The sequence below is a fragment of the Neopsephotus bourkii genome, unplaced genomic scaffold (assembly GCF_033783945.1).
Source record: "Neopsephotus bourkii isolate Nb327-2 ecotype Australia unplaced genomic scaffold, CSIRO-AGI_Nbou_v1 NB_1846, whole genome shotgun sequence".
NCBI classification, from domain to species: Eukaryota; Metazoa; Chordata; class Aves; order Psittaciformes; family Psittacidae; genus Neopsephotus; species Neopsephotus bourkii.
Window position 1 is genome coordinate 1,183,960 of NW_026902319.1, and position 27,313 is coordinate 1,211,272.

Below are 27,313 nucleotides of genomic sequence, written 5' to 3' on the forward strand. Positions count from 1 at the left end.
CGCTTGGCGGCAGCGCCCTGCAGTGGGCAGATGGGAGCGATGGCGGCGGCCGGAGGGATGCGGGTGCTGCCCGCCTCGCCCAACTGGTACAGCAGCCGCTGCAGCGACGCCAGCAGCGACGGCCGCCTCTTCGGCTTCGCGGCGAGGCACCGCGTCTGCCTGCTGGAGATCGGCGGCGCCGCACCTGCGTTCTACGGTACCGTTACAGAGGGATGCCGGGCCCTGAGTCTCCCTGTTTTATACGAGCGCCACGGGGCCGCTCTTCCGCCGGGAGCTGCCGCTCGAACACGTGGGGGGCGGCGGGACCCGTGGAGAGGGGGGGATGCTCAGGAGCTTACGGGGGTCTGATGGCGGTCTCTGTCGGTGCAGGAGAGCTGATCGGGCACACGGAAAGGATCTCCGGGTTCGCGTTTTGCCACTGCCCCGGGCAGAGCAGCCTCTGCGCCAGCAGCTCCGACGATGGGAGCGTCAAAATCTGGGATACGGAGGCGCTGGCTCCCGTGGTGGAACACAGTCGGCACCAGGTGGGGTGTCCCCGGGGGCCGCGGGGCTGGGGAGGTGGAAGAAAGCACAGGGTAGGGAGGGATGTGCTGTCTTGTACACAGAGTGGGGTAATGTCGCTGTAACCACGGTTGAATTTAACCAGAGAAGCTGTGGCTGCCCCATCCCGGGCAGTGCTCAAGGCCAAGTTGGACACAGGGCTTGGATCGACCTGCTCTGGTGGAAGGTATCCCTGCCGTGACATGGGATTGGAACTGGACGAGCTTTAAGGTCCCTTCCAACCCAAACCAGTCTGGGATTTGATGATTTCAAAACCAATTAAATAAAAAATATTGAATGTTTCTGGCCAGCTTTTTGTTGTAGCCTTAGGCCAGCATTGTTGTTGCATCACCTTAATAAGCTGTTGGTTACCATCAAAGCCTCAGTAAGTGCCTGTGCTTGTAGTGTGTACTCACTGCACTTAACCCAGCTTGCTTTAAATCTGTTCAGCAAGTTACTGTTCCACAGAGGAGAGACTAAGAACCAGCATTTGAACAGCTGTCTTGACTCAGGACACTGGCCAATGCCCAGAAGAACTAAAAACGTTTAGAACAAACTCAGCTGATGCTGAGGTGTACTTACAGATTATTTTCTATCTCTTATTCCATGTTAGATGGTAGCAAAACAGCTTTGAAATGTATTCAATCCTCTTGTCTTCAGAATGCGATCTCAGCGCTGCACTGGTCACCTCTTGTGAAAGATCTGATTGTGTCTGGTGATGAAAAAGGAGTCATTGTTTGTTACTGGTACAACAGAAGTGACAGCCAGCAGTTCTTCCCAGAGCCTCGGACAGTTTTCTGTCTCACTTGTTCTCCTCATCATGAAAACCTGGTGGCAATTGGGTAAGTATTCATTAAGTTTTGTTTTCCATTCTTCTTCTGCAAGAACCTTATTGTGAATTTTTGCTGCACAGTTGTAAGGTTAATTTTCAGTGGTTTTCTGGTATAGAACAAGAAATAATGTTTAGATTTGGTAGACCTGCCAGACACAGAAATCTGCAACAGTGTAAGGGCCCAGGTTTGGTTTGCTGCTCTGGAGTATCTTAAAACTGTAATTTTTTTAATAAGACTTGACTGTAAGCTGTATTACTAATGAATTGCTGAAACTCTTTAAGCCAAATATATTGGTTCTTGAAAAAGCAGCTGCAGGTAGACCAGTGCTAAATGGAGCTCCCCTGGACTGTTAGGCTACTGCTGGTCCCATTGTGGCTTGTGATTTGGCTTCTCTGTAATACAGTAATGGTGATCCTAGTAAAGAGCTTGAAAATTGACTTAGGTATTATTCCAAAAGGAATCAAGAATCTCTTCATTAATTTAAATCTCTGGTTTTAGCTACAAAGATGGCATGGTGGTTATAATTGATATCAGCAGGAAAAGAGAAGTACTGCATCGGTTGAGAGGCCATGACGATGAAATACATTGTCTGGCCTGGTGCCCTGTGTCTGGTGAAGAAAGGTTATCTGCTTGGCAAGATGAGGTCCCAGGTATGTAGAACTGATTAATAGTTTATAAAGTTGGGTTTAGTTTGTGTAAATGTCCTTCTAGTACATTGAATTCCTTACAGAAAGTTAATACATTGTTAAGCAAAGGCAACGGGTAAGTTCAGTAATGTATATTCTGCTAAAAATCAGTATATTTTCAGGTAATTTCTATAAAGTTTGACTTTTCAAGTATAATAACATGACTTCAATGGTATTCAGTTGTTCCTTCAGAGGAAGGCGAAGTTCCAAATGGGGAGCTGACACCAGACACAGCCACAAAGAAAGGTTGTTACCTGGCTTCAGGAAGCAAAGACCAGACCATACGAATATGGAGCTGCACTAGAGGCAGAAGTGAGTAAGATCGGTAATGTGAGATAACAGTAGGTGGAAGAACTCTCTAAATGCAGCCTTGATTGGTTAACTTAATAGTTTAAAGCATGGGGAGCATACTTCAGATTGACGTGACTTCTTTTTCTCTCTGAGAATGTTGACATGTTTGATATTGAGGGTCTAAATGATCCCTCTTGCTTCCATAGGTGTAATGACTTTGAAGTTGCCACCCACAAAGAGAAGAGGTGGAGCTGCTGATCCCACTGTTAAGGAGCGAATTTGGCTGACTGTTCACTGGCCACCTGGTCATCCCACTGAAATTGTATCCAGCTGTTTTGGGTAAGTAGGGCACACAGAGCCTGGGTACCAGCAATAGCTGTGGATTCATTTATTGATCCTCAAGGAAGAAGTACGTAGGAAATGCTGATGTCCCCTTCTTCCGTCCCAGTGTAACTAGAGAGAAAACAGACCAAGAGTTAAAGTGTGAGTTCAGACTTCTAGAAAACTATTAGTCCTATAATTTGTCTGACAATCTAACTTAATATTGTCTGCTAATAGTACTTACTGGGCTTTTGCCTATCTACTGGGAGGAAATGATGTCAGTTTTCAGTGTGGCAGCTAAGGATATGGTTTGTAGGGTGAAAGTTGCATGTGTGTATCTGGTTATAGTTGCACAATGTGGATGTGTGCCAAGCTGCATTACTCTTGTACTTGCAATATATATACATGTAATATAGTGTCTCTATATTATTATATTAACCTATATTACAATTTTGAAGTGAACAATGAAGTGAACAATGAATTTACATCTTACAGAGGAGAACTGCTGCTCTGGGATTTGACCCAGTCTGGCAAACGCAAGTGGACTCTTCTAGGATCTTCAGAAGGACAAAATCATTCCCGGATTGTGTTCAATCTGAGTTCTGTAAAGCATCAAGACAAAGAACTGCTTTTTTCGATTTCAATGGACAGAGATGTAAGAACCATAAGGTTAACATAAAAATAGCCCTACCTATACAGTTTGACTGAATGAGCCTACCTCGTTTAGGGCCACAGATTTTCTCTTAAAGTGGGTTTACTGCAGCTTTTTGTAACATCATTGCTTAAAATTTGTCCGAGTTCATGTGCATATTTTTGTTAGTTTATAAACTCAACCCTTACCATGTTGGCGTGTATCGTTACAACATTCTAGACTTGAATGGTAAGCATTTAGTAAGGGAGTTTACAATCTTTTTCCTGAATGTTTCATTTTAAAAAGGTCTTTTTTCTTCTTAAAATCATCTACTTAGTATAAACTAAAGGGGTTTTGTTTTTGTTTGGTTTTTAACTTTCTGCCTTTTCCACGTAGGAGAGTGCCTCGTATTTTTAAGTTAGAAGAGGACCATAGGATTAAAATCTAGCCATTTTGTCTATTCCATTAGAGTCTTCTAGCTGTTGCAGCCCTGTCTGTGACATGTAACTCTCAGGATGTAGACCACATACTATGTCAAACCTTGAATTTGACCCTTATCTCATTCATGTTTTGCTTTTCCTTGTCATACCAATTTCTCTAACCATTCCTTTTTCCTTACTCTTCAGGTGAAGTGCTGGGACCTGTCAACTCTTGATTGTATCTGGACCATGCCTTCCCTTGGGGGATTTGTCTATAGTCTTGCATTCTCCCCTGTGGACATGGGCTGTCTTGCCATTGGTGTTGGAGACAGCATGATCCGGGTGTGGAATACTTTGTCCATGAACAATATTTATGATGTTAAAACCTTCTGGCAAAGCATAAAGTCCAAAGTTACAGCAGTAAGTGTCCTTTTGATTCCTCTTTTTTATCTTTTCACTCCCATTTTTTTTTCTTTCACTCCAAAGAAGGTTCTTCCCAACTAACAATATATAAAGCCAAGTTATTCCTTTTCTACTTGATTCTTTTGGTACACAATACATTTTAGAATCTGGCAACAAATTTTCACCTACCCTAGATACTTGCATTACATCTAGTGAAATCAGCTGAAGTCCCATTGGCTGTTTCACTGCTCTTTGACTTTTGTCCTCCTTCATGATCCTTCCTTTCTTTATCCATGACTGCACTTGCTCTGCTAGGAAGTTTAACATGCTCAAAACCCAATATGGATGTCTTCAGTTGGGTTTAACCAGTGGTTAGCCAGAGGCTACTGCCTGGTGAAATTGCTCGCAGCAGGAAAACATGGAAGTTACTCACACCAAAAGTCTTCTCACCATTCTACCACAGTTTCCATTTCTATTTTGTAATGCAAACGTCAAATAGTATTTCAGTGATTTTAATCCTTTTCATCTTATTCTGTTATAGCTGCAAGGGGGGAGCCTTTGCTCATAGCAGAGTGATCAAATCAAGTGGCTGTAGTTGTAGCTTGTGTCATTCTGAGTCTCTTTTTGTTTTGCTTGCAGTTATCCTGGCATCCAACTAAGGAAGGCTGCTTGGCTTTTGGAACAGATGATGGAAAAGTTGGCGTATTTGAAACCTTCTCCGGAAGGTAAGAAAGTAGCTTTCAAATTCATTAGTGTCAGATCCTGCTGGTATGTTACCATGCAGAGGGGCTGTGGTCTTCTCTGAGGTATAGCTTCACTGTTAGACAAGAGTAGGATTAAATTAAAACTAGTCAAACAGTTGGATTGTCAGTGCGTCTTTTAATCTCTCCATTATTATTTGTTAGCTTCTAAAGTAATCTTTACTTAAAATTGCATGACCGGAGAACCCCTGTGCAAGAACATCAGTCAAAGAAGGCTTCAGACAGGCATTTTCAGAGAATGAAAAGCAACATGCAAGTAAAGGTCATCAGATCAATTTTGTTATGATTTTGGTAGCATCCTACAGGAGATGTTAAGGAAGGCTTGGTTATGCCATGGCTTTAGGATGCTAAAGCACCTGGTGTCTTATTTCATCACTGGAAATATGTTGATTTTATTTCTGTATTCCTCTCTGCTGATATCTGTCTCTGCTTCCTTATCTTCCTGCCCAGTGCTAAGAATAAGCCACCTCAGATCTCCAGTACATACCACAAGAAGACCGTGTACACATTGGCCTGGGGGCCTCCAACTCCTCCTCTGTCTCCTGGTGAGTCTTCCAGTGCCTTGTGACAAAGTAGAACATCCATGCAGAGCACACAGGTGCCATGAAGTTGGTATGCCATCCCTTCATAGGAAAATGAGCCCTATTTTCTTGGTAGCAATCCTTTCTAGCAGCTAAGGATACATTCTGCTGAAGGAGCTGTTAATAGTTTTGCAAACAGCCTTTTACAGTTTGAAATCCAGGAGCTTCAGGAAGTAGGTATGCACCACACCTCTGTTCTTACTTCAGGGTGTTACAGAGCAGTAACTGCACAGGCTTCCTGCAGATACATGTTCCTTAGCTCCAGAAGTCTGTTGCTACCATTTGAACTGATCAAAACTCCATTAGCTCTTCACAACTTGAATTTAAGGACTAAACTTTAAAGGGAGTGTTAATGATTGCAGTGATGATGCTATGGAGAGATCTGTTTGTAGAAGCAGAGGACTGAATTGTGAGAATTTCTCAGTCAATTTCAGCACAGGCAACTGAAGCATATCTATATCCTTTTAAAATGTTTTGATTTATAGTAGGAGTGATTCCTTCTGAGAAGACTGATGAAGAAAATGGTATATTTAGGGTTTTTTTTCCTCTGTTGGATAGGAGGAGAAGGTGAACAGCCCTCTGTAACGTTATATAGTTGTGCTGGAGAAGGTATTGTTTTTCAACACAACCCCTGGAAGCTTAATGGAGAGGCAAATGATATCAACAAAGTCATCCGAGACACTAATTCAATCAAAGTGAGTACAGTTTTGAGGGGATTTTATGGATTCATGGTAACTAAATCATAGTTTCTATGCCCTTGTAGTTGTAGGTTTCTGATTTTGCCCTCATGATATATCTGTAACAGATGAAAAGTTTGAAACCCACACTCTCAACAGATGAACTTCAGACATGTATTGACTCAAAACCATTTAAACAGTTTGTCTCTGAAAAAGGGTCTCTTCCCCCAATCTCAACATGCACATCTGTTTCCAGCATCAGTTACTCCATTTTCTTAACCAGAAAAATGAAATTGAAGTAGAGTCTGGTTTTAAAGCTGTGTATGGCTGTTTGAAACAATCAGCTCATACAGAGCTTTCCAGTTTCAAAGCACTTGAAATAATATCCTGAATAATGTCCTGAATAATTGCTACTGCATCCAGTTGCCAGTCTTGGCCTGTTGAATGCATGTGAAAGAGATTGAAGAGTTTTTGGCAATAGTTGTGTCTTCTTTCTACAGCACAAACTGCCTGCGCGTACAGAGATCAGCTGGAAGCCAGATGGCAAACTCTTGGCTCTTGGCAATGAAGATGGGTATGTGTCACTTAGAGGTTAAGGTGGTTTATGTGCTGATCTGACCAGAATCTCTGTCATGAAGTAAAAGTACTTCTTGTTGCCCTGGTTTGTCTCTGTTCTTTCACTGATGATGTATTTGAATTGTGATAATACTGCATTCCTTGCTGTTAGTTGGTTTAGCTGCTCTTGGCATGGAGGATCCACATCATCATGTTAAATTACTTTTTAAGGATCCACTCATAATTAAAATGCACTTTTGCTGATGTGTTAAGTGAGGGTTTGAGTTGAATCCAGAAAATAAACTCATTTAGTTACTCTCTTTCATATTCTGTAATTCTGCTCACGCAGGATAACAAAATTCCCATTTATCAGTGACTGCTGGAATTCTTACACTGTTGTTCCTACTTTCAGCTCAATTGAAATACTCCAGGCACCAAACTTGAAGTTGCTCTGCACTATCCAGCAGCATCATAAACTGATTAACGCTATTCGTTGGCATCATGAGCATGGGAGCCAGCCAGAGCTGAGTTACCTTATAGCTTCAGGCTCGATCAATGCCACTATTTATGTGCATAATCTGAAGAGCGTCATAGGTAACAGATTATATCCCAAGTTTTGGCATCTTGTTCTGGTTTACTGTGTTTTGCTGCTCGTACCTGATGCTTTTCTTTTTTGTTTCAGAGAGCAGTTCAGAAAGTCCTCTGACAATAGCAGAGCCTTTTCGAACTCTGGCTGGGCACACAGCTAAAATCACAAGTCTCTCTTGGAGCCCCCACCATGAGGGAAGATTGGTATCTGCTTGCTATGATGGCACTGCTCAGGTATTGCTCCGCAGCCTCTTAGATATGTATCTCATATCATCCATTGTATAGTGTTTTAGAGCTGACTAAACAGCAAACCTTCTGTGAGATAAATGACTGAAGTAGTGCATATTTACCGTTGGGTACCATCTCCTGGGTCTGGATACCTGATTGCAGGTATCTGTGTGGTTTTGCAACTCACAAATTGATTTGTAAGTTCAGTTGTTAACCATTTTCATATTGGCACCTTTAGATCCTTAAAAAAGATGTTCCACAAACAAAGGAAGCTCTGAATTTTCTCCGTAGTGGTATTTGAAATACCTGTTCAACCGTCATAGAAGCTCCTACAAGTGCAAATCACTGAAGAGAAAAATGCAGAGTATTAGGGAAGATGAGACTTTTTGAGTAACTGGATTTCTTCCTTGTTTCTAAGGTATGGGATGTTATGAAGGAAGAGCCGCTCTGCAACTACCGAGGGCACCAGGGCCGGCTGCTGAGTGTCCAGTGGTCACCAGTGGATCCGGATTCTGTTTATACAGGAGCAGACGATTTTTCTGTTCATAAATGGCACATCTCCAAGCAGGAGCACACACGGCCTCCTCAAGGTGAGTATATTCAAATATCAGATCCTTTCCTGAACATCATGTTGGAACTGGGAAATAGAGGGTTGCCATATTGATGTGATATGATAAACTCCAATGCTGAATTCCAAAGAATAAACTGTGTCTAGGTTTAAATTAACTTGTATCCATACGTGGAAACTAATTGTTGATCTCTACAGATAATACCCAGGTAACTTTTGCAACCTTTTACAGGCAAAAAGAGTATAGAATTGGAGAAGAAAAGAAGTATGCAACCAAAAATCAAAGCCAAGAAGAAGAAAAAACCTATAGGAAAGAGCCCAGGCAAGCAGGATCCAAGTGATGCCATGAATGGAGATGAAAGCGCAAGGGAAATGTTGCCAGAGGAAAATGGAGTGTCGGACCATGAAGAAGAGAAAGAAGCTCAGAGGGCAGAGTTGCCTGATAAAGTCTCCACAACTGGTAATGATCAGATCATCTTAGCTCAGTGGTTCCCAGACTGTTCAGTGCTCAGATCATCCTCAAGTTCAATATTTGCATGGAGATTTTCTCATAATACCTATTGAAATAGTCTTGGTGAAGGAAATGTCGTCCTGGAATGTATTTCATCATTTTCTAAACTAGTTTGGGCTGAAACAACATAATTATTGATCAGTGTTGCCTTCTGGTCATAAATCTTAAAATACTGGTGGACCTTTGTTGGTGTGTGTTGACACCTTGTTCAGCTTTCTGACAGCTCTGTAATGTTTTCTTAATACTTGCTTGCCCTAAAAAGCTGTTCAGTGCCATGGCAAAGCAAAGCTTGCTTTCTGCATATTTCAGAATCCATGTAACAGGATGTGAATATATCTAAGTGTTCTGCTATGGGCTTTTCCATGAATTGTGTTTCCCTTTTTTATCACTTAACCTCCACAGTGTCCAAGGATACGTCTTCCTCTGCATATGATTATTCAGCACTCCACTTGCCAAAGACTTATGTGACCCAGAAAGCCATTCCTGTGAAGAAGGATCCACCTAAAGAGAAAGCAAGTTAGTATGTTTCAGGTCCTGCATCAAGGTCCTCATTCCAGGCACTCTCAGAGCACTTAAGTTGCTGCTGCTTTTACCTGCCCAGATTGTCAGCTGTTCAGTGTGGGCTTAGATGCTGCCTTTTGTTTGCTAGTTTCATTCCAGACAAGATGGGCAGAAAACTATGCCAAGTGATCAGTATTCAGAAGTTGTAGTAGAGGTGCATGTGGCACTTGGCATCTGGTTTTTGTTTTCCTGTGTGAGGAAGAGGGGGTTTGGAATACCCTGAACTGGAGAGCTCTGCTGTAGGGGACTTGTAGCTCTGCAGCAGCAAGTAAAATGTCTGATTTTTCAGCTCCTGATGCCTCTCTGAAGAAGAGGAAGCCTCGTTCTATTCTACCCTTCAGCACATTCCTGGACCACAGATCAAAAGACGAAATGCATCAGGACTGCTTGAGGCTGGCTGCATGTCTGAAAACCAAAGGTATCAGTCTAAAGCTAAAATACTTGGATAGGGGCTCAAAAGTATTCAGAAGCACATGTCCAAGGACTTCACTTTGACCAGTAAGCATCATCTTTCTAAAATCCTTCCCTTTATCTAAGTGTGTGACTAGTTGTGGTCTCTTACCTGACTTCTATAGTGTTCCAGCACTCTGTAGCCACTCCAGCCAGGTTTTGAGTAGGATACAGCCAGGCTTTGATCTGTGGAGATAGAGTAGAATTCTCTGTTCATGTGCAAAGTATTTTCACCTGCAGAGGCATAATATGAGCAGGAGAAAATAAACCATGAAGAAGATGTTAGTATTCTCACAGTATTGCTCCTTAGAACATGCAAAGAGATATGCTGTGCTTCATTTAGAATAAATGCTCTGCATGTATATGGTCCTGATCAAACTTAGAAGTAAGTTCTAGGTGCTGATCTGACAGAACATAGAAGACTAAAGTATTTGCCACCAGTTGAGTGCAATGTAGTAGTAGAGTGACATGGCAGGTCCCAGTTCCCAGTGTTGTACCAAATCTTCAATATTCATTCTCCTTACCTGGTTTAGATCATAATGAAGATGTGTCCCCTGACCTCAAGGATCGCATCCACTTGGGACTGTTCACAGACAGGGCTTCTCTGCACAAAATGATTGATGTGGAAGGTAAGAGGAATAATGAATCCACTTTGACAATACATCCATTGTAACATATTCCAGGAGAAAACAAATTGGGAAAAATGCCTGAATAATGCTATTGCATTCCAGCTGATAGGAAGTGTGTTTGCTTCCAACAGGAAAACATCACTTGGAGAATGGACATCCAGATCTCTTTCAGCAGCTCATGTTGTGGAAGGGAGATATGAAGGGTGTCCTCCAGGCAGCTGCTGAGAGGGGAGAGCTGACAGACCAGCTGGTGGCCATCTCACCCGTGGGTATGTTTGGTCTTGTAACACATAAGCAAGTGGAATTAGCTGCCAAGAGAAGCCTTCTGATTGTTCAGGGTTGGAAACTCGTGATTGTTCCAGACTGGAAGTTGCTTCTTTAACTGCCTGATAACAAAAATCAAACACAAAACACATCCTGTTTATGACTGAGACCTGAATATTTCCATAGGTACCCACAGGTTGGGATAGCAGGAAACAGAGTAGCTTCCTTTGGGACTTCTTGAAGGAGCAGGTTCTTACTTCCAAGCATAAAGTTGGTACTTTGTAATATGTTGTGGTCCTTCCAGCTGCCTGGAAGGATGTTTTAAATGTGCTTTAAACATATTTTACTGTTAGTGAGGCCCTACAGTTGGTTAAGAAACCAGCCTGAGGCAGAAAAGAGGTATATGATGTCATCCCGCAGGAGTTCTTCCAGTTTTAAAACTTTGCCTTCTCTTTTGCAGTTGGGTATCAGGCCTGGGTTTGGACAGTAGAAGCCTTTGCAAAGCAGCTGTGTTTTCAGGAGCAGTATGTGAAGGCTGCCTCCCATCTCCTCTCCATCCATAAAGTGTATGAGGCCATTGACCTCCTGAGAGTGAACCAGTTTTACAGGTTGCTGTATATTTATGTTTTCTAATGGGTTATATTTGATATTTGGGTTCACTTTTTGTACACTATTAACTTCCCTATCTTGCTTCTCTTATGTGCATTAGGGAAGCAATTGCAATTGCTAAGGCCAGGTTGCGTCCAGAAGATCCAATTCTGAAGGATCTCTACACAAGCTGGGCAGCGGTATTAGAAAAGGATGGTCATTATGCTATGGCTGCCAAATGGTGAGTGGGACTGGGAAGAAGACAGAATTGGTTCCATGCCTGAAACGAAGACGGTTCTTGGTTTGTAGTAGCTGAAATCTGTCAACTGCTCTGGTTGCTACTTGTCTGAGGTGGTTTCTGAGCCTCATCTCCCTTGAATTCCCTCTAACATAGGTGGGATGGAAGCTCCAGAGGGCAGTTCAGAGCAGAAGGTCCAAATGCTGTACTACAGGAGAGCCAGCTCCTTCCATAGGCATTACTGGAAGTCTCTGAAAAAGAGTCTAGCAAGACTTAAGAGTAGGATGTCTATGAAGAGACTATGGAATGTTCCCAATTTTTCCACTGAAAATGTGCAGTGTAGGACTTGCATCCTGATCACTGGGTCATACTCCTCCAGTCAGATTGCTTCAAATTTGCGACTACCAAAATCACTAACGCTGCTTGCAATACTTTGGCTTGGAATAATGGCTGTTGCTTGATGCTAATTCCAGTTCTTGCTTGTGTGCTTGTGTTCATGCTTGTGAAAGTATTCAGCTGAAATCCAGAGCAATGCATTAAGGATAAACTACTGTAGTATTCTCTCTTCAGTCTATATATTCCTTATCCAAGGTGTGCACACCACCAGGGGTTTCAGTCCAGTTTATTAGGCTGCGTGACTTCCCCTTTGTAGCTTTGCAGCAGATCAGGCACCGTACATCTGTTGTAAACTTTGGTAAGGCAAAACGATGACAGCTCTGAGAACCCATGGAAAATACAGGTTTATCTCCAATTGTATGTGCAGCAATACAACTCAAAACCAGTATTTCAGTACTAACCAAGTTGACTTGCCTTTCTCTCTTTTCAGTTATTTGGGGGCTTCCTCACCCTATGATGCAGTTACGGTGCTGGCAAAAAAGGGGGATGTGACATCCCTTAAAACTGCTGCTGAGCTTGCACTGATATCTGGAGAGGAAGAGTTGTCAGCAACTTTGTCTTTCAGATGTGCCCAGGACCTGCTGCTATCCAGGAACTGGGTGGGAGCTCAGGAAGTCCTTCAGCAACATAAAACTCTATTTGTGAGTTTGGTAGTTTCATCTCAGCTTTCTTTAGTGTTGTCTCTCTTCATATTAACATGTACCTCTGCAGAGGCAAAGGGCCCATGGTGGGGTAACAATATATCACCAAGCTGCTGCTAGCCATGATGTTCCCACATTTGTCTATCTGCTGTGATCAATAAGGGGTTGCTTTTCTTTGGGCAGCAGCTCAGTGCTCTTGATTGATTGATTTTTCTTCCTTGTTAAAGGGACAGAGACTTGTTTTCTGCCTTAATGAACTGCTTTGCAAGTGCCTTAGTGAAAGAAATCCCTGCAACCGAAAGAGCCCCGTGCCTCCCTGCTACCACAGCTGGGAGCTCAACAGAGAGGCCTCATTTTTGGACATGGTGATAGAAGTGTGGCAGAATGTACTGGGCATGGACACTACTGAACAAGCCACATGTGCATGGGAGCAGCTGCGCAGTGTTGAGCATCCTCCTTCTACCAGCAATACACACCCAAAGCAGGTAAATGGATTTAGATCCATATGCACACTAAGCTTTACTATGGCATATGCAGGAAAACACAGCCCATGGTGCTGTGCCAGCCATTCCTAGGGGCTGGTGTTGGCACCCTGCCTCAGAATGAGGCTATAGTGTGGGAGAAATAGATTATAGGCAGCTGGGACAGCTTGCATAGCCACCAGTTTGTCTGCATTTGTTTCCGTGCAGGGTAAGAACTGACAGATGGTGTCAGTGATGAGCACTGAGATGTGTTGGCTGTGACTGGCAGAGCTGAGTGGGCTCAGCACTGATTAAGGGCTTTGTGTCGAGCTGTTGGAGTCAGGGCTGCTTGTTGTTAAAACACTGTGGAGTTCAGAAGGTCTATTCATTGTCTGGTGCTCCTGCAGCTCTTGTCATTGACCTTTGATGTGCTCCCATCTCTCATCTGTTTAGTAGGACACAGGTAAGCACAGCTGCTGAGTTTACCATTGTAAGTAATGTTGAAGTGCTCTATCACCTATGTGAAGACGACTATGTAAATTGTACTGTTGCTAAGATTGCTTTTGGTTAAGTGCTGTGTTTCTTTGCTCGTCCTCAATGTTCATACTTTATAGTATTCCATCATGCTCCCTGGTGCTTCCTGTAGGTGCTTTTCCATATCTCCCACGACTTGAGCCTTGCAGCCCTGAGCTATCGGAGCGCTACTTGGCATGAGGCAGTGAAGAGTATTCTTGGAGCCGTGACCCGCAGTTACGATGCTGGTAATTTCACTCTGATGCAGGAGATTTGCAGGATCATCCTTCCTGAAGGTGAGGCTCTTCTTGTGTATCTCTTGGCACTGACAGACAGGAGGATCTTCCCTGTAAGTGTCCATTAGGCATAATAATGCTTGGAAGGAGCAAGAAGCGTTTGCTTCCTTGCTTTCCTGCACCACTCCACCAGCATCTGAGTAAATCTCTGGTTTGGATCTCTGGGATAGCTGTTAATTTACCAAGTCTCTTTTTCTTCAGAAAGTTGTAGAAACTATTTGTAATCCTTGTTTTTTGGTGTTTTTCGGTACTAGGTTGTGATAACTTGAGACACAAACTGGACAGCACACATCCTCAGAGCATGGATGCTTGCAGAAGTTTAGAGGGCTTTGTGGCTTACGGACTGCTGTATGACCTGTGGTGGAACCCACCCAAAAACTCCCTTGCCTCACAAAAGGCTGGTTTAGGTCCTGTGCTGTGTCCCAGTGAGCAAACAGGTCTTGAGAAGAGTTACATTTCAGGTCAGTCCTCCTCTGAAGAAACTCCTGATCAAAGTGAGATGGATGAAACTTGCTGCCATACAGCTGTTCAGAGAAGTGAGGCAGAAAGTGACTCAAGAACTACCTCGGTTGATTTAGTAGACAGACAGTCAGAACTGAGTGGCTGCAAAGTGCTTCTTGTAGAAGAGATTGCTGCTTTACAGAACACCCAGAGAGATATAGCTGAGGTCCAGCAGATTTTAGCTGATATGATCCGTCAGCATCAGCAGGAGAGGAATAACCTCCACGAAAACACAACTGGAAGCACCCAGGAAAGTAACTTGGAGCAAAGTTCAGAGACTGAATCAGACAAACCACACTGTGACAGCAGCCAGCTGAATGGGTAAGCTTCAGAACATGAATGAATGGATTGAAAGTTTTGCTGTTTGTGTGTGTTTGTGCAGATTTCTTGCTTACTCCAGATTGCCTCTAATCTCAAGATCATCACCCAGGGATACTTCAACATACAGCTTTCAACACTTCAGAAGTCTTGCATTTTCCTGGGGCTCAGCCACCATGTGCATTCACTTACTGCAGCTGGAGAATTCCATGATACACAGGGTCTGTTGTTACAGTGAATAAATAGGGCAGCCTGAAAAGGGGAGGGATAATGAAAAGGACAAGTGTGGTCTAAGAGGTCTGTCTCTTTGCTGAACAGTTACTTAGGACTTTGGCAAAAATGAGCTAGAGCATGTTACACTTGTCCAGCTCTCCTGTGCTTGCTGTACAAGGAGAGGCGATGTGGTCAGTTAAGCAAACCAGTTGCTCACAGCACCTGCTCTTCTCTTGACAGTAAGGATGAAGTAAAGCAACCAGTTACACTCCCTGAGCTCACAAAGCAACTTCTGAAAGCAAAGGAGAAACTAGCAGAATTTCCAGACAATTTGAAGGTAAGTTTTCAGAAGAGGCGTTGTGGTTCTGGAAAAAAACAGTCTTTTTGTAAGGGCAGCCTCCTCGTAGAATCCCTTTCATACAGAAAGTAATGAACAGTGACTTTCTTTCTGATCCTGTGGCAGTTTTGAGAGAGAATTGACACATAGCATCAGGGTGATAACTTTCTTTAAAGCATGAGTTTCTCCATACAGTTGGGAAGTATCAGTGAAGATCCTGCATGGAAAAACTTAATGGGATATTCACAGAGTGGTTTGTGTTGGAAAGGTATTCTGAATGAATCTCTCCCATGCATTTTAAAAGTAATCCCTTGATACTTAGAATTAATTATGTAAGCAAAATCATTGTGATAAACAGTGAGATCAGAAATTTAAGGTATAAAATGGCCTTTAGGAACTATAAAAACTACACGACATGTTTGAAAACAGTGTTGCCTAGGTTGTCTCATCCCCTCTGTTCTTTAGTCTATAATATAAGTAAAGGTAATCATGATGATTGTGCAAAAGGGGGCAAACCTGGTTACAGGTAATGCTCATGCACTGGAAGAAGAGTCAAAAGTACATTCAGTTCATGACTATCTGTTCAAAAGATACTGCAGAGCAGTGTCTTTGGAGAGCTGCTGCCTCAGGTATGTTATAGCTGAACAATTATAATTGAAAGACATCACCTCGTGTTTGTTATCTTGCAGATCTTCCCATTCCCGGATGTGCTGGAGTGCTGCCTTGTGTTCCTTCACATTGGGTCACAGTGTCCTCCTAAGCTGTTGGAACAGGCTCTGGATCTCCTTCAGAAACACGGCAGTGCTGGTGCCTATAGGAAGGGTGGCAGGAGGTTCTTGATGTGATATCTTGAGACCACACTGTCTCCCTTGAGCTACATACGCTACCACGGCTCTTCTTTCTTCAAGTGAAGGCTTGTTTGAATGGCTGGGGTAATTTTGGATAAAACCACAATAAATCAGGTGTATACAGACTCACTTGCAGTCAACTACTACTCCTTAAGGAAACTGTGTTAGCAAATTGCAAGGCAGTAGGTTGTGGGCTTGAACTGTATACAGGAGTTTTGTATAGTCTTTTTTATTTGATGGAAGTTATGCTAATGAAAGCTCTTACTACTGCCATGCAAGAGAAACAGTTTGGAGCAGCTATATTTGTTTTTCAGCAGAGAAGGAATAGGAGCTACCCTGAAGAAAAACAATGGTTTCTGTAAGCAAACTCTCCCTTACCTGAGTATTGTTCTTAAAAGTATTGTGAGTTTATCTTCCCTCCTTTCAATAAAGTCTTCTACCAGCATGAACGGGCATTTCATTTGATGTACAGAAATCAGTATCAGTCAAAGGTACATGTACTGAAAATAAGCCTGGGGTGGTTTTGTTGTTAAACATACTCTGTAAATCAAAGTTAGTAGATAAGGCAAGTGTGCTATGATTTAGTATTGCATGGTGAAACCACCTGTGCAACATAATAGGGAGGGTGAGACCTTCTGTATTTGTTTCCAGCACTACTAGCAAAAGGTAAGGGATTTTTCCAGGTCAAGAAAAGTCCCTGCTTTTGGTAACTCCCATGGCTGAACAAACTCTTTTCTGCTCCAGCAGTGGTAAATTTAAGGTACTATATCAAGTACTCTAGAAAAGATGCTGTTTTAGAAGTGCCAGAACCAACCCTAGATTACAGGGTCTTGCCCATTCAACATTTCAGCCACTTTTACAGCTTACCTGGAGGGCTTTGCCTGTCTTGTTAGCAAAACTAACTCTTCTTAAGAAAAGAACAAGGCTGCATAAGCCTTAGTGACCACAGCATATATCTTAGTAATTTCTAGAAGCAAGTTTTTAAATGCAGCAAGAAATGTTGTGGTAGGAAGGGGTAAGAGGTGTCATGAATCTAGGTTTCCAAGTACAATATGAGTAGGAAGAATGGATTTATGAGATCAAGACCTGTTCCAGATTCTTTCCAGACAAAACACAGACTTGCTACTGATAATTTCCTGCTCCAGGCTGAGTAAAGCCTCAGAACAACTTGAAGAGCAGTAGACGAATGCGGGGGGTTTTACTACAGGACGTGTTAATGCAGCAAACTGCTGCCTCTAACTTCAACTTGCCACGTTCTGTGCAAAGTATTTGCAAACCAGGAGGGGGAGCCAGTGCTTCACCGAACAGCCTCTTGCGCTTCAAGCAGTGAATTGAGATGGGAGCACGAGAACTTCACACAGAACACAAGTGAAACAGCTTTGGCTAATACTGCACTAAAGAACACTCAACACCAGCAGCTGTGCTAAGGTGCGCAGGAAGAGAGCACCAGTTCCCCAGAGATAGCTTGAGCTCAACTTCCATCAGCTCCTGTACAATAAACTCAAAAGCAGATTTTACTAAGAACTACCACAGCAAAACATCATAAATGGTAAAAAAGAAAGTTGAGCATCTTTAAGCATGTATCACAACTTCAGATAAAGCCTCAATTTTGGGACTTTTAGTGCTTGATGGAAAATCCAAACCAAAACCTGGTTTAAAAAAAAAAAAAAGTTTATTTTACAAAAATTAAAAACAAGTAGTATTTACAAGCATTTGAAAAACTAGCTCTAAACCTCAGCTCCTACTCATGGATCAATTAAGCTTGTTTAAAATGCAAGATAAAGTCTTAACATTTTAAGCTTGCCATGTCCAAAAGGGTTAAAGGGGCTTTTAAGAAATATTAGAGCTGTTGAAAATAGAGTAGCTCATTGCTTAAAGAGTCAGGATCCCAAATTGTTCTTCCGTCCTCTAATGACTTCAGATGTTTATAATGAAAAGAAAGGGAGCTGTTTCATTTGTTGTTAAGCAGATAGACAGTAAAATTAGGGGCTGGAGAAGAGAATCAAGTATTGATCCTGAAGTTCTTGGGTTGCAAGGAGAAGAATAAAATTTGGAGGTTAAATGAAAGCTAAAGTCAAAGCATTGGTCCAAGTCTCTGCCAAAGGCAAACTTCTAGGCCTCAAGCTATTTCCAGAACAGTTTCTTAATACCCGTAAGAACTAAGCTGGGGCTCAGTGAGGGTCAGCCTGTACCACACAGAATTAGAAACTATGGAGAGCTGCTCAAACCAGCTCCAGGAATATCCATCCCCACTGTTGTTCAAGCAAATCTCTGAATAATTTTAGCTGCAAGGATCATTTTTAATGTCACTGTTCCCAAACCTCCGCAGTGATCAAAGGGAGCCATTTCCACACACCACACCAAGATAAAATAAGCAACACATGAGGTGAAGTAGTCACTCTCACAACATGCAGAAGTTTTAAAATAAGCTTTATAAAACACAATTTACGAATCTGTCTGCATGTCTGTGTCCATTTTCACTGGATTTCCAGATCCTCAGCCCTACTCAATATTCTACCCTTCCTTGCAGATTCTGTACAGTATAAAGAGGAAAAAAAACATAGGTATATACAGTAGGTTCTTTTGCCCTTGGTATTAAAAGATGGCAAACCACAAATGCTGGCATTAGGAATTCAAGTCAACTCTCCTCTTGTGGGTTGCAAATGAAGATGTTGCTCTTCAGCAGAACTGCAGCCTTGTGCAGGCTACATGTGCTGTAGATGCCTTTTGTTTGAGACAGTATTAGGGAAAATGGTTGAGGACAGCAGCTGCCAATATGGTAAAGCCACGTTGTGCTGAGGGGTGCCGCTCATCATGACTGCATATTGTTGATAATAGCCAAAATGCTCATTTTCTCCTGGGCTGAGTCCACATCTTCATTCTGTTTCTGAGCCACTCCTGTGCCGAGGCCATACAGCCGCCCACAGTACTTTGCATCATCAATTGTATCCTCAAAAAACAACTGCAGGTTAAGAAAAGGAAGAAATGGTTATTGTTTAGCTGTGCCTCCAAATCAGAAAGCTCCCAATGTAAATTAAACAGCTTATTTGAAGTCAGCCACCTCTAAGATGCAGCATGTGAATTAAAGGAGGTACATGAAAGACAAGTAAACCGAAGTCTGTTCCAGTATCAACACTTCCTATTGTTGACAGTTTGAAGTGTGATGGCCACAAAGCTCAAAAAAAAGCCCCCCCCCCAAACAAAACAAAACAAAAACCACATTGTGCACATTGACATTTACGGATAGGAACTGGAGAAAGGAGAACTGTAAAGAATACCACAGTACCTCTTTCATTCTGAAGAACGCCATTCCCGTGAGGAGAGAATCCGATCCTGCCTGGTGCTGTCGTCCAATTCGCTGCAAATCCAGCTGATCTGCCACTTCCTGAAGGCCACCCTGCAATGAGAACACAACAGTGTTTATGGTGGAAGACCCATCCCTTACCAGAATTGCCACACTTTTCCAAAGCATGCTGAATGAAACACAGTAGTAAATATTGTTCAAGAATGCATAAATACTCATCCCAAATTCAGGAACCTTGCTTTCCTGCTGCAGATATTTGAGATGACTGTGGGTACATTCATAGGTTATAAATGCTGGCCCTCTCTCTCCCTCCTCTCCCTCCAACAAGGCTGTGATTCAGTAAGTAAGTTATTTTCAAGCCTCTGAGTGTCTACCAGTTAATCAAGTCATGGAGCAGTTCATGTAAGAAATACTCCACCTTGCACAGGGAAGATAAGGAATGTTGCGTTGTAATTAGCCTCTGACATTACTGATACACAAACCGGAAGGTTATGGGAACATCCCCTATGTAAATACATATTGATAAGACTAAAGCCAGAGAGGCATTATCTATGAGATACCAACTTAGTCATAGGTGCTTATGTGTGACTACGAGCATTTATACACGTTCCAGTTCAAGGATGACATATGCAGCAGTTCTGTCACTTGGCTTTACAATTTACAGGGTTGATGCCTGTCATCACTTGCTTGCTAGGGACATACAAGTACCTTGAGGTTTTTGCAGCTCTTCATTAAGTACTTTACATCATAGATAGATGGGAAGAAAAGGTTCAAGATATGGAAAAATTCATGTTCCTCTTCTGGTAACCTGGAATCTGTCAACAACTTCACCATGTAGCCAAAGTCATAACCACTGAAAACAAAAACATACAGAAACCAGATAAGCAGAAAACACCTACACTCAGTTGGTACCAATATCTCATTTTTCACAAGAGTTTCACGTGCTGTAGCTTTCAGACCTTCACATTTTCTGACATTCATAAAGCTTCTCTGGATCAGAGCCAGAATTCACCCTGATCATCTGTGTCAGTGTAGGACTTCTGAATGCTCCCTGGGTGCCTCGCTAACCTCTTGTGGAACAGCTAAGCCACTGTGAAGAACAAACTTTTCTTCCCAACACTGCAAGTTTCTGTAACTATAGGCAAAAGAGAAAAGCAGGAAACTCTGTAAGCATTTGTTGTCACTACCTCCTCCTCTCTCAAGTCCTTTCACTTGCGATGGTATCAAGGACCAGAGGATTTGTCATCAAGTTGCTTGAAACTCTACAAGAAAGACATCTTAGCTACACAGATTTACATGAACACAAGATGGAAGTTGGGAACACCATCAATACTGTAAGGAGTAAGAAACAAAACCCTTTCTTTACAATGCACACAAGATACTAAGTGTAGAAATCATTATTTCAACTTCTTCCATAGAGGAAGACTGCAGCAGCAAACGGATTTGCAAGCAACACATACACAAAATCCAGACCACAGCAAGTGCTAGCAACAAAATCAAGTGCTAACTGCCCTGGCTTCTTAAACTTGGCCTTCATACCTTTAAGCTCATTTTAAGAACTACAAAGCTGGTAATTCTCCCTAGAATCTGTGTCAGTCTCCATGGACAAAAGCAGCGGTATTTCAATCAAAAACAGATTTCCCACTTGCCAGCATCAGGGACCATCCCAGACCTACCTGTGGAAGGACAGCCACTTCACACTGTCACTAAGCACGACCCCAGATGTCATAAGCAACTCAGCAAAATGCAGAGTATCGATCCCTTCTTCTTCATGCTTCTGGAACTGCAGCCCAGAGCTGGCGAGGAGGTCTATGGAATCCTGAGAGTACATGTCCTCCCTGAAGGAGAAAAGCAGCTTTGCACTTCAGGGGTTACCAAATTTCATCAGTTTTAAAACCAGTGCTGCAGCCTCCTACATCTCTAACAACCCACTCTGCTGTCATTAATAATTCTGTTGCTACTGCAGATTCCAAAGATTCCTCTGTAGAACTGAATGACTTTGAGAAATGTCACTTCCGCACGACAAACAGAAGCACCATGGATGAGAGCCCAGAGAAAAGGGGAATTCTCTCACGTAGGCAGATGTGCAACTCCAAAGCACTGAGCATCATTCCTGTCTACATTTTTCTTTTTCACTTCACAGCACACAGCACCGTATCATCATCTCCAGCTCTATCTCTGGGAGTAAACAAAATTGCCTAACACTTGACTCAGGAAGGAAGGCAGGGATGAGTGATGAGACGCTTGGTGGAGAGCTGAGCAGGAACCTGACTTCCACACTGGTTGGTTTCATTCAAGGGTTCGGGGAGGGAAGGACGTGACAACACACAGCAAAATTCAGGCCAAATATGATAATGGAGTCACATGAAGTGATCACACTATGCAAACTTCACTGCCATTTCAATACTTCAAGAGGCTCACAAGTTTGTGGAAGTAGAGATTGCAACTTTGGGGTTCAAGAACTGGATGATCAGCACACACTAGCTATGAGGTTTTGTTATGTTCTCCAATGACAGTTCCATAAAAACACTGATTGATTTCCTAGAAAAGTGTGGGTTTGCCAGATAAACCCTCTCTTTATTTCCAGGCAGCTCTAGTGGTAATTATGCTGAGTTTACAGTTTACAATTACTTTACAATTACAGGGACAGGGATAATGAAACTTGTTTCAGCGGTAACCCAGGATATTGCAGTATGGAGGAGACAAGAACAACTGCCACACTCCACTGAGCAAGACCCATTCTCCTGAACCTGGTGTGACAGTTACATAAACATTCTTTTTTAGATCCCAGTTTATATTTTAGCAAGGATCTGTAAAGAGGTATTTTTCTTTCTGCTGAAAACAGCACATCCATGTATTTTTAGCAGAAAAAGATAGACTTATCTATATATTCATATATAGATATGTATATGAAATGTATAAAGTTTCAGACTCTAACAGTGTTCCAGAAAAAAAAAGTTTAAGGAACACAGAACTACAGGGAATGGGTATTAAGGGTATCAAGGGAAAGGGTATTAATGAAAGGATTCTGGCACAGCTTTGGCTTCCAGAAAAAATGCAAACTCCATTCACGCCACAGCAGTTTCCCACAGAAATCTGTTAGAATCTGAACACTTATTGCTCAGAACCAGCAAGTAATGAACATACAGACACCTGTGTTTGCCAAAGGAAAGCATCACTTCAGCAGGAGAGAAAAGGCAATTATTCCTGAGCTCAGAAGACTCACGTGAGGTTGAATTTGAAGTTGAACTGCCAGGTATTGATCCCAGAGGGATACTCTCCTTTCTCATTTGTGAAAGTCAGGCCCAGCTGGATAATTTTCAGCAGGTCAACGTTACACCGAAGGAGCTGGTACTGATAGTCTATAGAGCTGCGGAACTCTCCAATCGGCCTTACAACAACTCCAGGAAATTCCGTGTCCTAGGAGAGAACGGAAAAGCTTATTGCAGCACTTGTTCTACTAGGAGTCATTATTATCACCCTATATGGAATCTACTCAGTTCCACACTCACAGGTCTCAGCACTGCATTCCCTGAACTGTTTTGTAAAAATCACTTCCCCCCTCCCCCTTTTTTCATATTCATAAAGGTTTTAAACTGCTACATGTCAGACACTAAAAAAACCCCACACAACTTGTTAACCATTCCGTTATGTAATAGTTCTTGCAGTTTTTATTCCACAACAAAAATGTTACAAACTCACCCAATATGCACTACTGTATAATCTAAACATTTCTCTCGCAAAGGACTCTCTCGTTTTCCCTACATCTACTAAAATGGGCTTTTATTTATTCAGTGCTCTTTCATGTTCTAAATACAAGTTGAATTCAGCACTCTGTCCATTTGATAGTCCAGGTGGTGATAACCTACCTGGTTTTGAGGAACAGCCAATGCCTACATGAACAAACACTACTACCAATCAAAACAGACCTTAACAACAGAGCAGCCATCAAGTACATGAAAAACATTTTACTTGGCCAGTGACCATGAGTTATCTTTCCTGAAAACCCAACTTTCACACTATTTTTACTCTCAGATGAGGTCATGTCACTTCTACTGACTAGAGTGTGTGCAAAATCTTTCATGAAGGATCCAGTGCTGCATATGTGGCAAAATCTCTCTCAGGCTCAAGATCTCTGTGTGCCCGCTCTGGCAGCACAGCTGCTAACACAGGTCACAAGCACACTCTCAGTGAGAGAAATTCTTTAGTTAGGGTGGTGAGGTACTGGAATGGGTTGCTCAGGGAGGTTGTGAATGCTCCATCCCTGTCTTATGTTCAAGGCCAGGCTGGATGAAACCTTGGGTAGCATGGTTTAGGTTAGGTGTCCCTGCCCACGGCAGGGGGGTTGGAACTGGATGATCTTAAGGTCCTTTCCAACCTTAACTATTCTGTGATTCTATGATTAAGACAGCCCATTTCCCACTGACATATGGTAAAAAAAAAAATCACATTCACTTCCACAGCTGTGTTCTACTCTGAAACACCACACACACTGCGGGGGCATGTGGTTTTATGCCATGCTTTTGTTTAGGACTTCTCGTATCTTGAAGTTTAGTGTTCCTAAGCAAAATTAGTGTAACTTCCAATATCATAACTAACCCCAGTTATTTATGTAAATAACTGACTCCAGCCAAGACTTTAAGAGCAGGAAGAGATTCCTCCAACCTGGGGGAGATTCTGGTCTTCTTAAACAGAGCTTTCTGAACACGCTGCTGTACTTACAGCCAGAATGTTTCTCTTCCCTAAGAATCAACATCTGAGCTCAGTGAAAGCCCAGCTCACTAGCTGTCACTTCCAGACTTTTTGTCCTACAGGACCACGACATCTTCCATAACCAAACAGAGAAAGACATTCAAAAGACAAATACACTGGTGGAGAACTAAAGATTTACACCCAATTGTACATCTGACACATTTCATTTTTCTGCTGTGCAAACTCATGAATTATAAACAGCTAAATATTAAGTGAATTCATGTTTTTAAGGTGCACATCTCTCCCCTTTCATTCAATCCATACTCAGCATTACTTGTATTAGACTCCAGAAAGCTTCTACTGAACAGCTTTCTACCTTTTAATGGCTTCTAGCTCAGTTTGACTCAGTTTCTCACTCAAGAATCAACCTCTTCCTCTACCCCCAAAATCCCTTGACTAAGGCAACTAGATCCGGTATAAAACACTTACCATTGCAATGTAGCTGTAACTCAGAACAATCTCTCGGATTTTCCTCATCTCTTCCTCCAGGTTGTTTGCCCACACCTCACAGATCACCTGGCTGTTCTCTGCCAGAGCCGCCGGCATCTTGCAGGGACCAGAGGAAAGGGAGCGATGCTGAATTCAGATGAAGGGTTGAATTGCAAACTGTGCGATCTTATCGGTGTGCTGTGTTAAAGAAATCGACAAATAATGCTTTATGCGAATAAATAGATACATATAAGAATGCACTGTAAGCTGGAGTCAGTCACACTTCCATTTTCAGCTTCAAAATAGCCCATTAACGTTTATACCAACGCTTTTTCTTGCTTTTATCGCCTCACATAAACACGCTGAGAGAGATCTAGAGCATCCGGTCAGGTTACAGGCGCAGACGCGCAATTAACAGAGCAGTTATTCATGAAGAGAATCATTCTCCCCGTCTTTTTCTCCCACCATAAGCTCAGAAACTTTCGGCCACCAGCTGTACAAGCACAGAATCCTGATGTTTAACATTCACCTACTTCAATAGCTTTTAGAAACAGCCACACAACGCCTTACGGACCGCACTGATAGACACCAGCTCCTCCGGCGTAACCCGGGAAACGCTGAGGTGAGGTCTTTCAGCTTACACTAACGGCAGCTTCAGCGGTAAACCGCCCGTTGTTCACCATTCCCTGCACCAACACGGGCACAACGACCCCAGCCTCCGTCATCGGCGGTCGGGAGGGAGTTCAGTGAGGCCGGGGTCGGGAGCTCAACACTGCCAGGGGAACACAGCGCGGCCGCGGGGGTTCAACGCTGCCGGTGGAGCCGCGCTGTGCCCGTTTTCCCTCAGTCCTCCCTCAGTCCCCCCTCAGCCGCGGAGGCCCCGGTCCGGCCCCCTCCCCACACCTGCTCGCGCGCGGGGCGCCGCTCTAGCCCTCCGTCCCCCCCACGACTCGCCTGCTCCGCCGCTCCCCACCGCCATTCCCTGTCCGTACCCCCCCCCCCCCTTACACTTACACTTACACTTACACTTACACGCATACACACCCCGCTACCCGCCCGGAAGCCCGGGCCCGACCAGCCACTGGGCATGCGCGATACGAGCCCCCCCGCCCCAATCACCACTCCTAGGGGAAAGGGGCGGGGGTTCCATTCGGCCCGTCTGCGGGGGGGTTGGAGGGGGCTGGTTTCCCTCTCGCGAGACTTACGGGGAAGCCGCCCCGCAGCGCGCGGCCGAGTAGCGGCCGCGCGCGCGCGTTCCCGCGGAGGTGAAAAGGGGAGGGGGGTGAACGCCACGCGGGGTTGTGCGCGCAGTGCGCCTGCCCACAGCCGAGGGAGGCGTGATGAGCTTTCTACCCCTGTCCGCCCCCCCCCTGTGCGGGTAATGGGATCGGCCGGGTTGCCTGAAGAAGGAGACTGGGCGAGTCCATTCGCTGCACTTGGGAGGGGGTAAGGGTGGTAGGTGTGCCCCTCTGCCTGGGGAACACTGCGAGGGATGGGGCAGCCACAGGTTCTCTGTGCGCCCTGTGCCAGAGCCTCACCACCCTCACAGGGGAGAGCTTCTGCCTTCTATCCAACCTAAACCTCTCCTGCTTAAGCTTGAACCATCACCCCTCATCCTATCACTACAGTCCCTGATGACCCGTCCTTCCCCGGCATCCTTGTATGCCCCGTTCCGATACTGCTATTTAAATATTTGAATGGCTATTTAAATGATATTTAAATTACATTAGCACAGATGTCTGTATTCAATAAAGCAGCATAATACAAGTTCTTGTGTAACAGAGCTGCCAAAGGTTGCTTTGCTGGCTGATGCTTGACTACAGATATGCAATTTATTTGGAAGCTTGTCTACTATAATTAAGCTTAGATAGTATTTCCTTTCTTTTAGAGTGCAGCGTTCTGGATAGGGTTGTATTTGCTATCAAATAATGCAGTACTGGTACTGATGCAGTACTGGTACTGATGCAGAACTGGTCACTAAATCTCAGCTACTTGCCTACTGTTTTCATGTAAGTATCTGGAAGCCCAAATCGTGGCATCTTTTACCCTTCAGACATAGTTCAGTGCCTCACATTTAGTGTTCATCCCCCAGCACAAATGTAACTTCTAGAAAAGAGGAGGTTTTCCACGTGCTGCTATCCATCAAGTGACCTTGGTGCTGTCAGCATCTTATGACATCCCATTATTGAGCGCTACTTTGACTCACAGTTTGTCTTCATGGATGATAGATAGCCACCATTTCGCCTTAGCTCTGCAGTCTCTGGTGTTGCATAATTTATATATTAAGCAATAATAATACTCTGCTAGACTGGCAGAATGTAATCACCTTTCTTCCCGTGCTCACTCGAGTTGGGATTTCATGCAAGAAAACACATGTTCATAGCAGGTAAATAGAGCAGGTTGGAATACACCACTCTGTAAGTATAAGGTTAAGGTTTTTCCCTGTAGAATTCAGAACAAAACATAGATATCATTTGTCTTGCTCGTAAACACAGCACTTAAAGGTATGGCGAATCCAGGGGGAAAAGCAAGGATGGATTATCTCAGAACAGGAAAAATGTGTGTGCCTCGCTACTGTAATAAAAAATGTATTGCAGGAAATAATCACTTGGGATAAATTGTGCCTGTAATGTTTAACAGTTTGTGTGTAGTTGGAAAAAAAGCTATTCAAGGATGCACCTCCCATATGAAGATCGGCTGAGAAAGTTGGGGCTGTTCAGCCTGGAGAAGAGAAGGCTGCGTGGAGACCTCATAGCAGCCTTCCAGTATCTGAAGGGGGGCATATAGGGATGCTGGGGATGGACTCTTCATTAGGGACTGTAGTGACAGGACAAGGGGTAACGAGTTCAAACTTAAACAGGGGAGGTTTAGATTGGATATAAGGAGGAAATTCTTTCCTGTGAGGGTGGTGAGGCACTGGAATGGGTTGCCCAGGGAGGTTGTGAATGCTCCATCCCTGGCAGTGTTCAAGGCCAAGTTGGA

At 43.4% G+C, this 27,313-nt stretch overlaps 2 protein-coding genes across 5 annotated transcripts; one reads left to right on the forward strand and one right to left on the reverse strand.

Moving 5' to 3' along the window:
* The first annotated feature begins 2 nt into the window (after positions 1–2).
* On the forward strand, positions 3–16,291 carry GEMIN5 (gem nuclear organelle associated protein 5). Its single transcript, XM_061343976.1, has 28 exons — positions 3–196; positions 370–524; positions 1,201–1,382; positions 1,872–2,023; positions 2,240–2,371; positions 2,557–2,689; positions 3,167–3,326; positions 3,929–4,141; positions 4,763–4,848; positions 5,335–5,429; positions 6,024–6,160; positions 6,643–6,716; positions 7,110–7,291; positions 7,380–7,519; positions 7,932–8,103; positions 8,314–8,541; positions 8,995–9,108; positions 9,443–9,571; positions 10,137–10,232; positions 10,364–10,501; positions 10,957–11,104; positions 11,206–11,325; positions 12,149–12,359; positions 12,587–12,844; positions 13,467–13,629; positions 13,884–14,451; positions 14,902–14,998; positions 15,688–16,291. Exons 1-28 carry the CDS (start codon positions 31–33, stop codon positions 15,841–15,843), a joined length of 4,605 nt encoding a protein of 1,534 aa, XP_061199960.1. The 5' UTR covers positions 3–30; the 3' UTR covers positions 15,844–16,291.
* A 1,217-nt stretch (positions 16,292–17,508) lies between these two features.
* On the reverse strand, positions 17,509–25,453 carry CNOT8 (CCR4-NOT transcription complex subunit 8). Of its 4 annotated transcripts, none has more exons than XM_061343967.1 (7): positions 25,384–25,453; positions 24,332–24,529; positions 22,377–22,570; positions 20,827–20,988; positions 19,859–20,003; positions 19,133–19,243; positions 17,509–18,808 (listed from the first exon to the last, which is right to left on the reverse strand). In XM_061343967.1, the coding sequence occupies exons 2-7, from the start codon at positions 24,446–24,448 to the stop codon at positions 18,659–18,661; spliced, it is 879 nt and encodes a 292-aa protein (XP_061199951.1). In that variant the 5' UTR covers positions 24,449–24,529; positions 25,384–25,453; the 3' UTR covers positions 17,509–18,658. The 4 variants fall into 4 exon arrangements, with proteins under 4 accessions (XP_061199951.1, XP_061199950.1, XP_061199953.1 ...); XM_061343966.1 differs by lacking the exon at positions 25,384–25,453 and adding an exon at positions 25,235–25,331; XM_061343969.1 differs by lacking the exon at positions 25,384–25,453 and adding an exon at positions 24,906–25,065.
* Between the last annotated feature and the right edge of the window lie 1,860 nt (positions 25,454–27,313).

What these genes read in the sequence shown, in the direction of transcription:
- GEMIN5 (XM_061343976.1), top strand. Translation starts at nt 31, where the DNA reads ATGGGAGCGATGGCGGCGGCCGGAGGGATGCGGGTGCTGCCCGCCTCG. An exon ending in AACTCCTCCTCTGTCTCCTG is followed by an intron (nt 5,430 to 6,023) that starts GTGAGTCTTCCA and finishes TCTGTTGGATAG; the next exon opens with GAGGAGAAGGTGAACAGCCC. An exon ending in CAAAATGATTGATGTGGAAG is followed by an intron (nt 10,233 to 10,363) that starts GTAAGAGGAATA and finishes TGCTTCCAACAG; the next exon opens with GAAAACATCACTTGGAGAAT.
- CNOT8 (XM_061343967.1), bottom strand. Translation starts at nt 24,448, where the DNA reads ATGCCGGCGGCTCTGGCAGAGAACAGCCAGGTGATCTGTGAGGTGTGG. An exon ending in AGAGCTGCAAAAACCTCAAG is followed by an intron (nt 19,244 to 19,858) that starts GTACTTGTATGT and finishes TTCTCATTGCAG; the next exon opens with GGTGGCCTTCAGGAAGTGGC. An exon ending in CGTTCTTCAGAATGAAAGAG is followed by an intron (nt 18,809 to 19,132) that starts GTACTGTGGTAT and finishes CTTAACCTGCAG; the next exon opens with TTGTTTTTTGAGGATACAAT.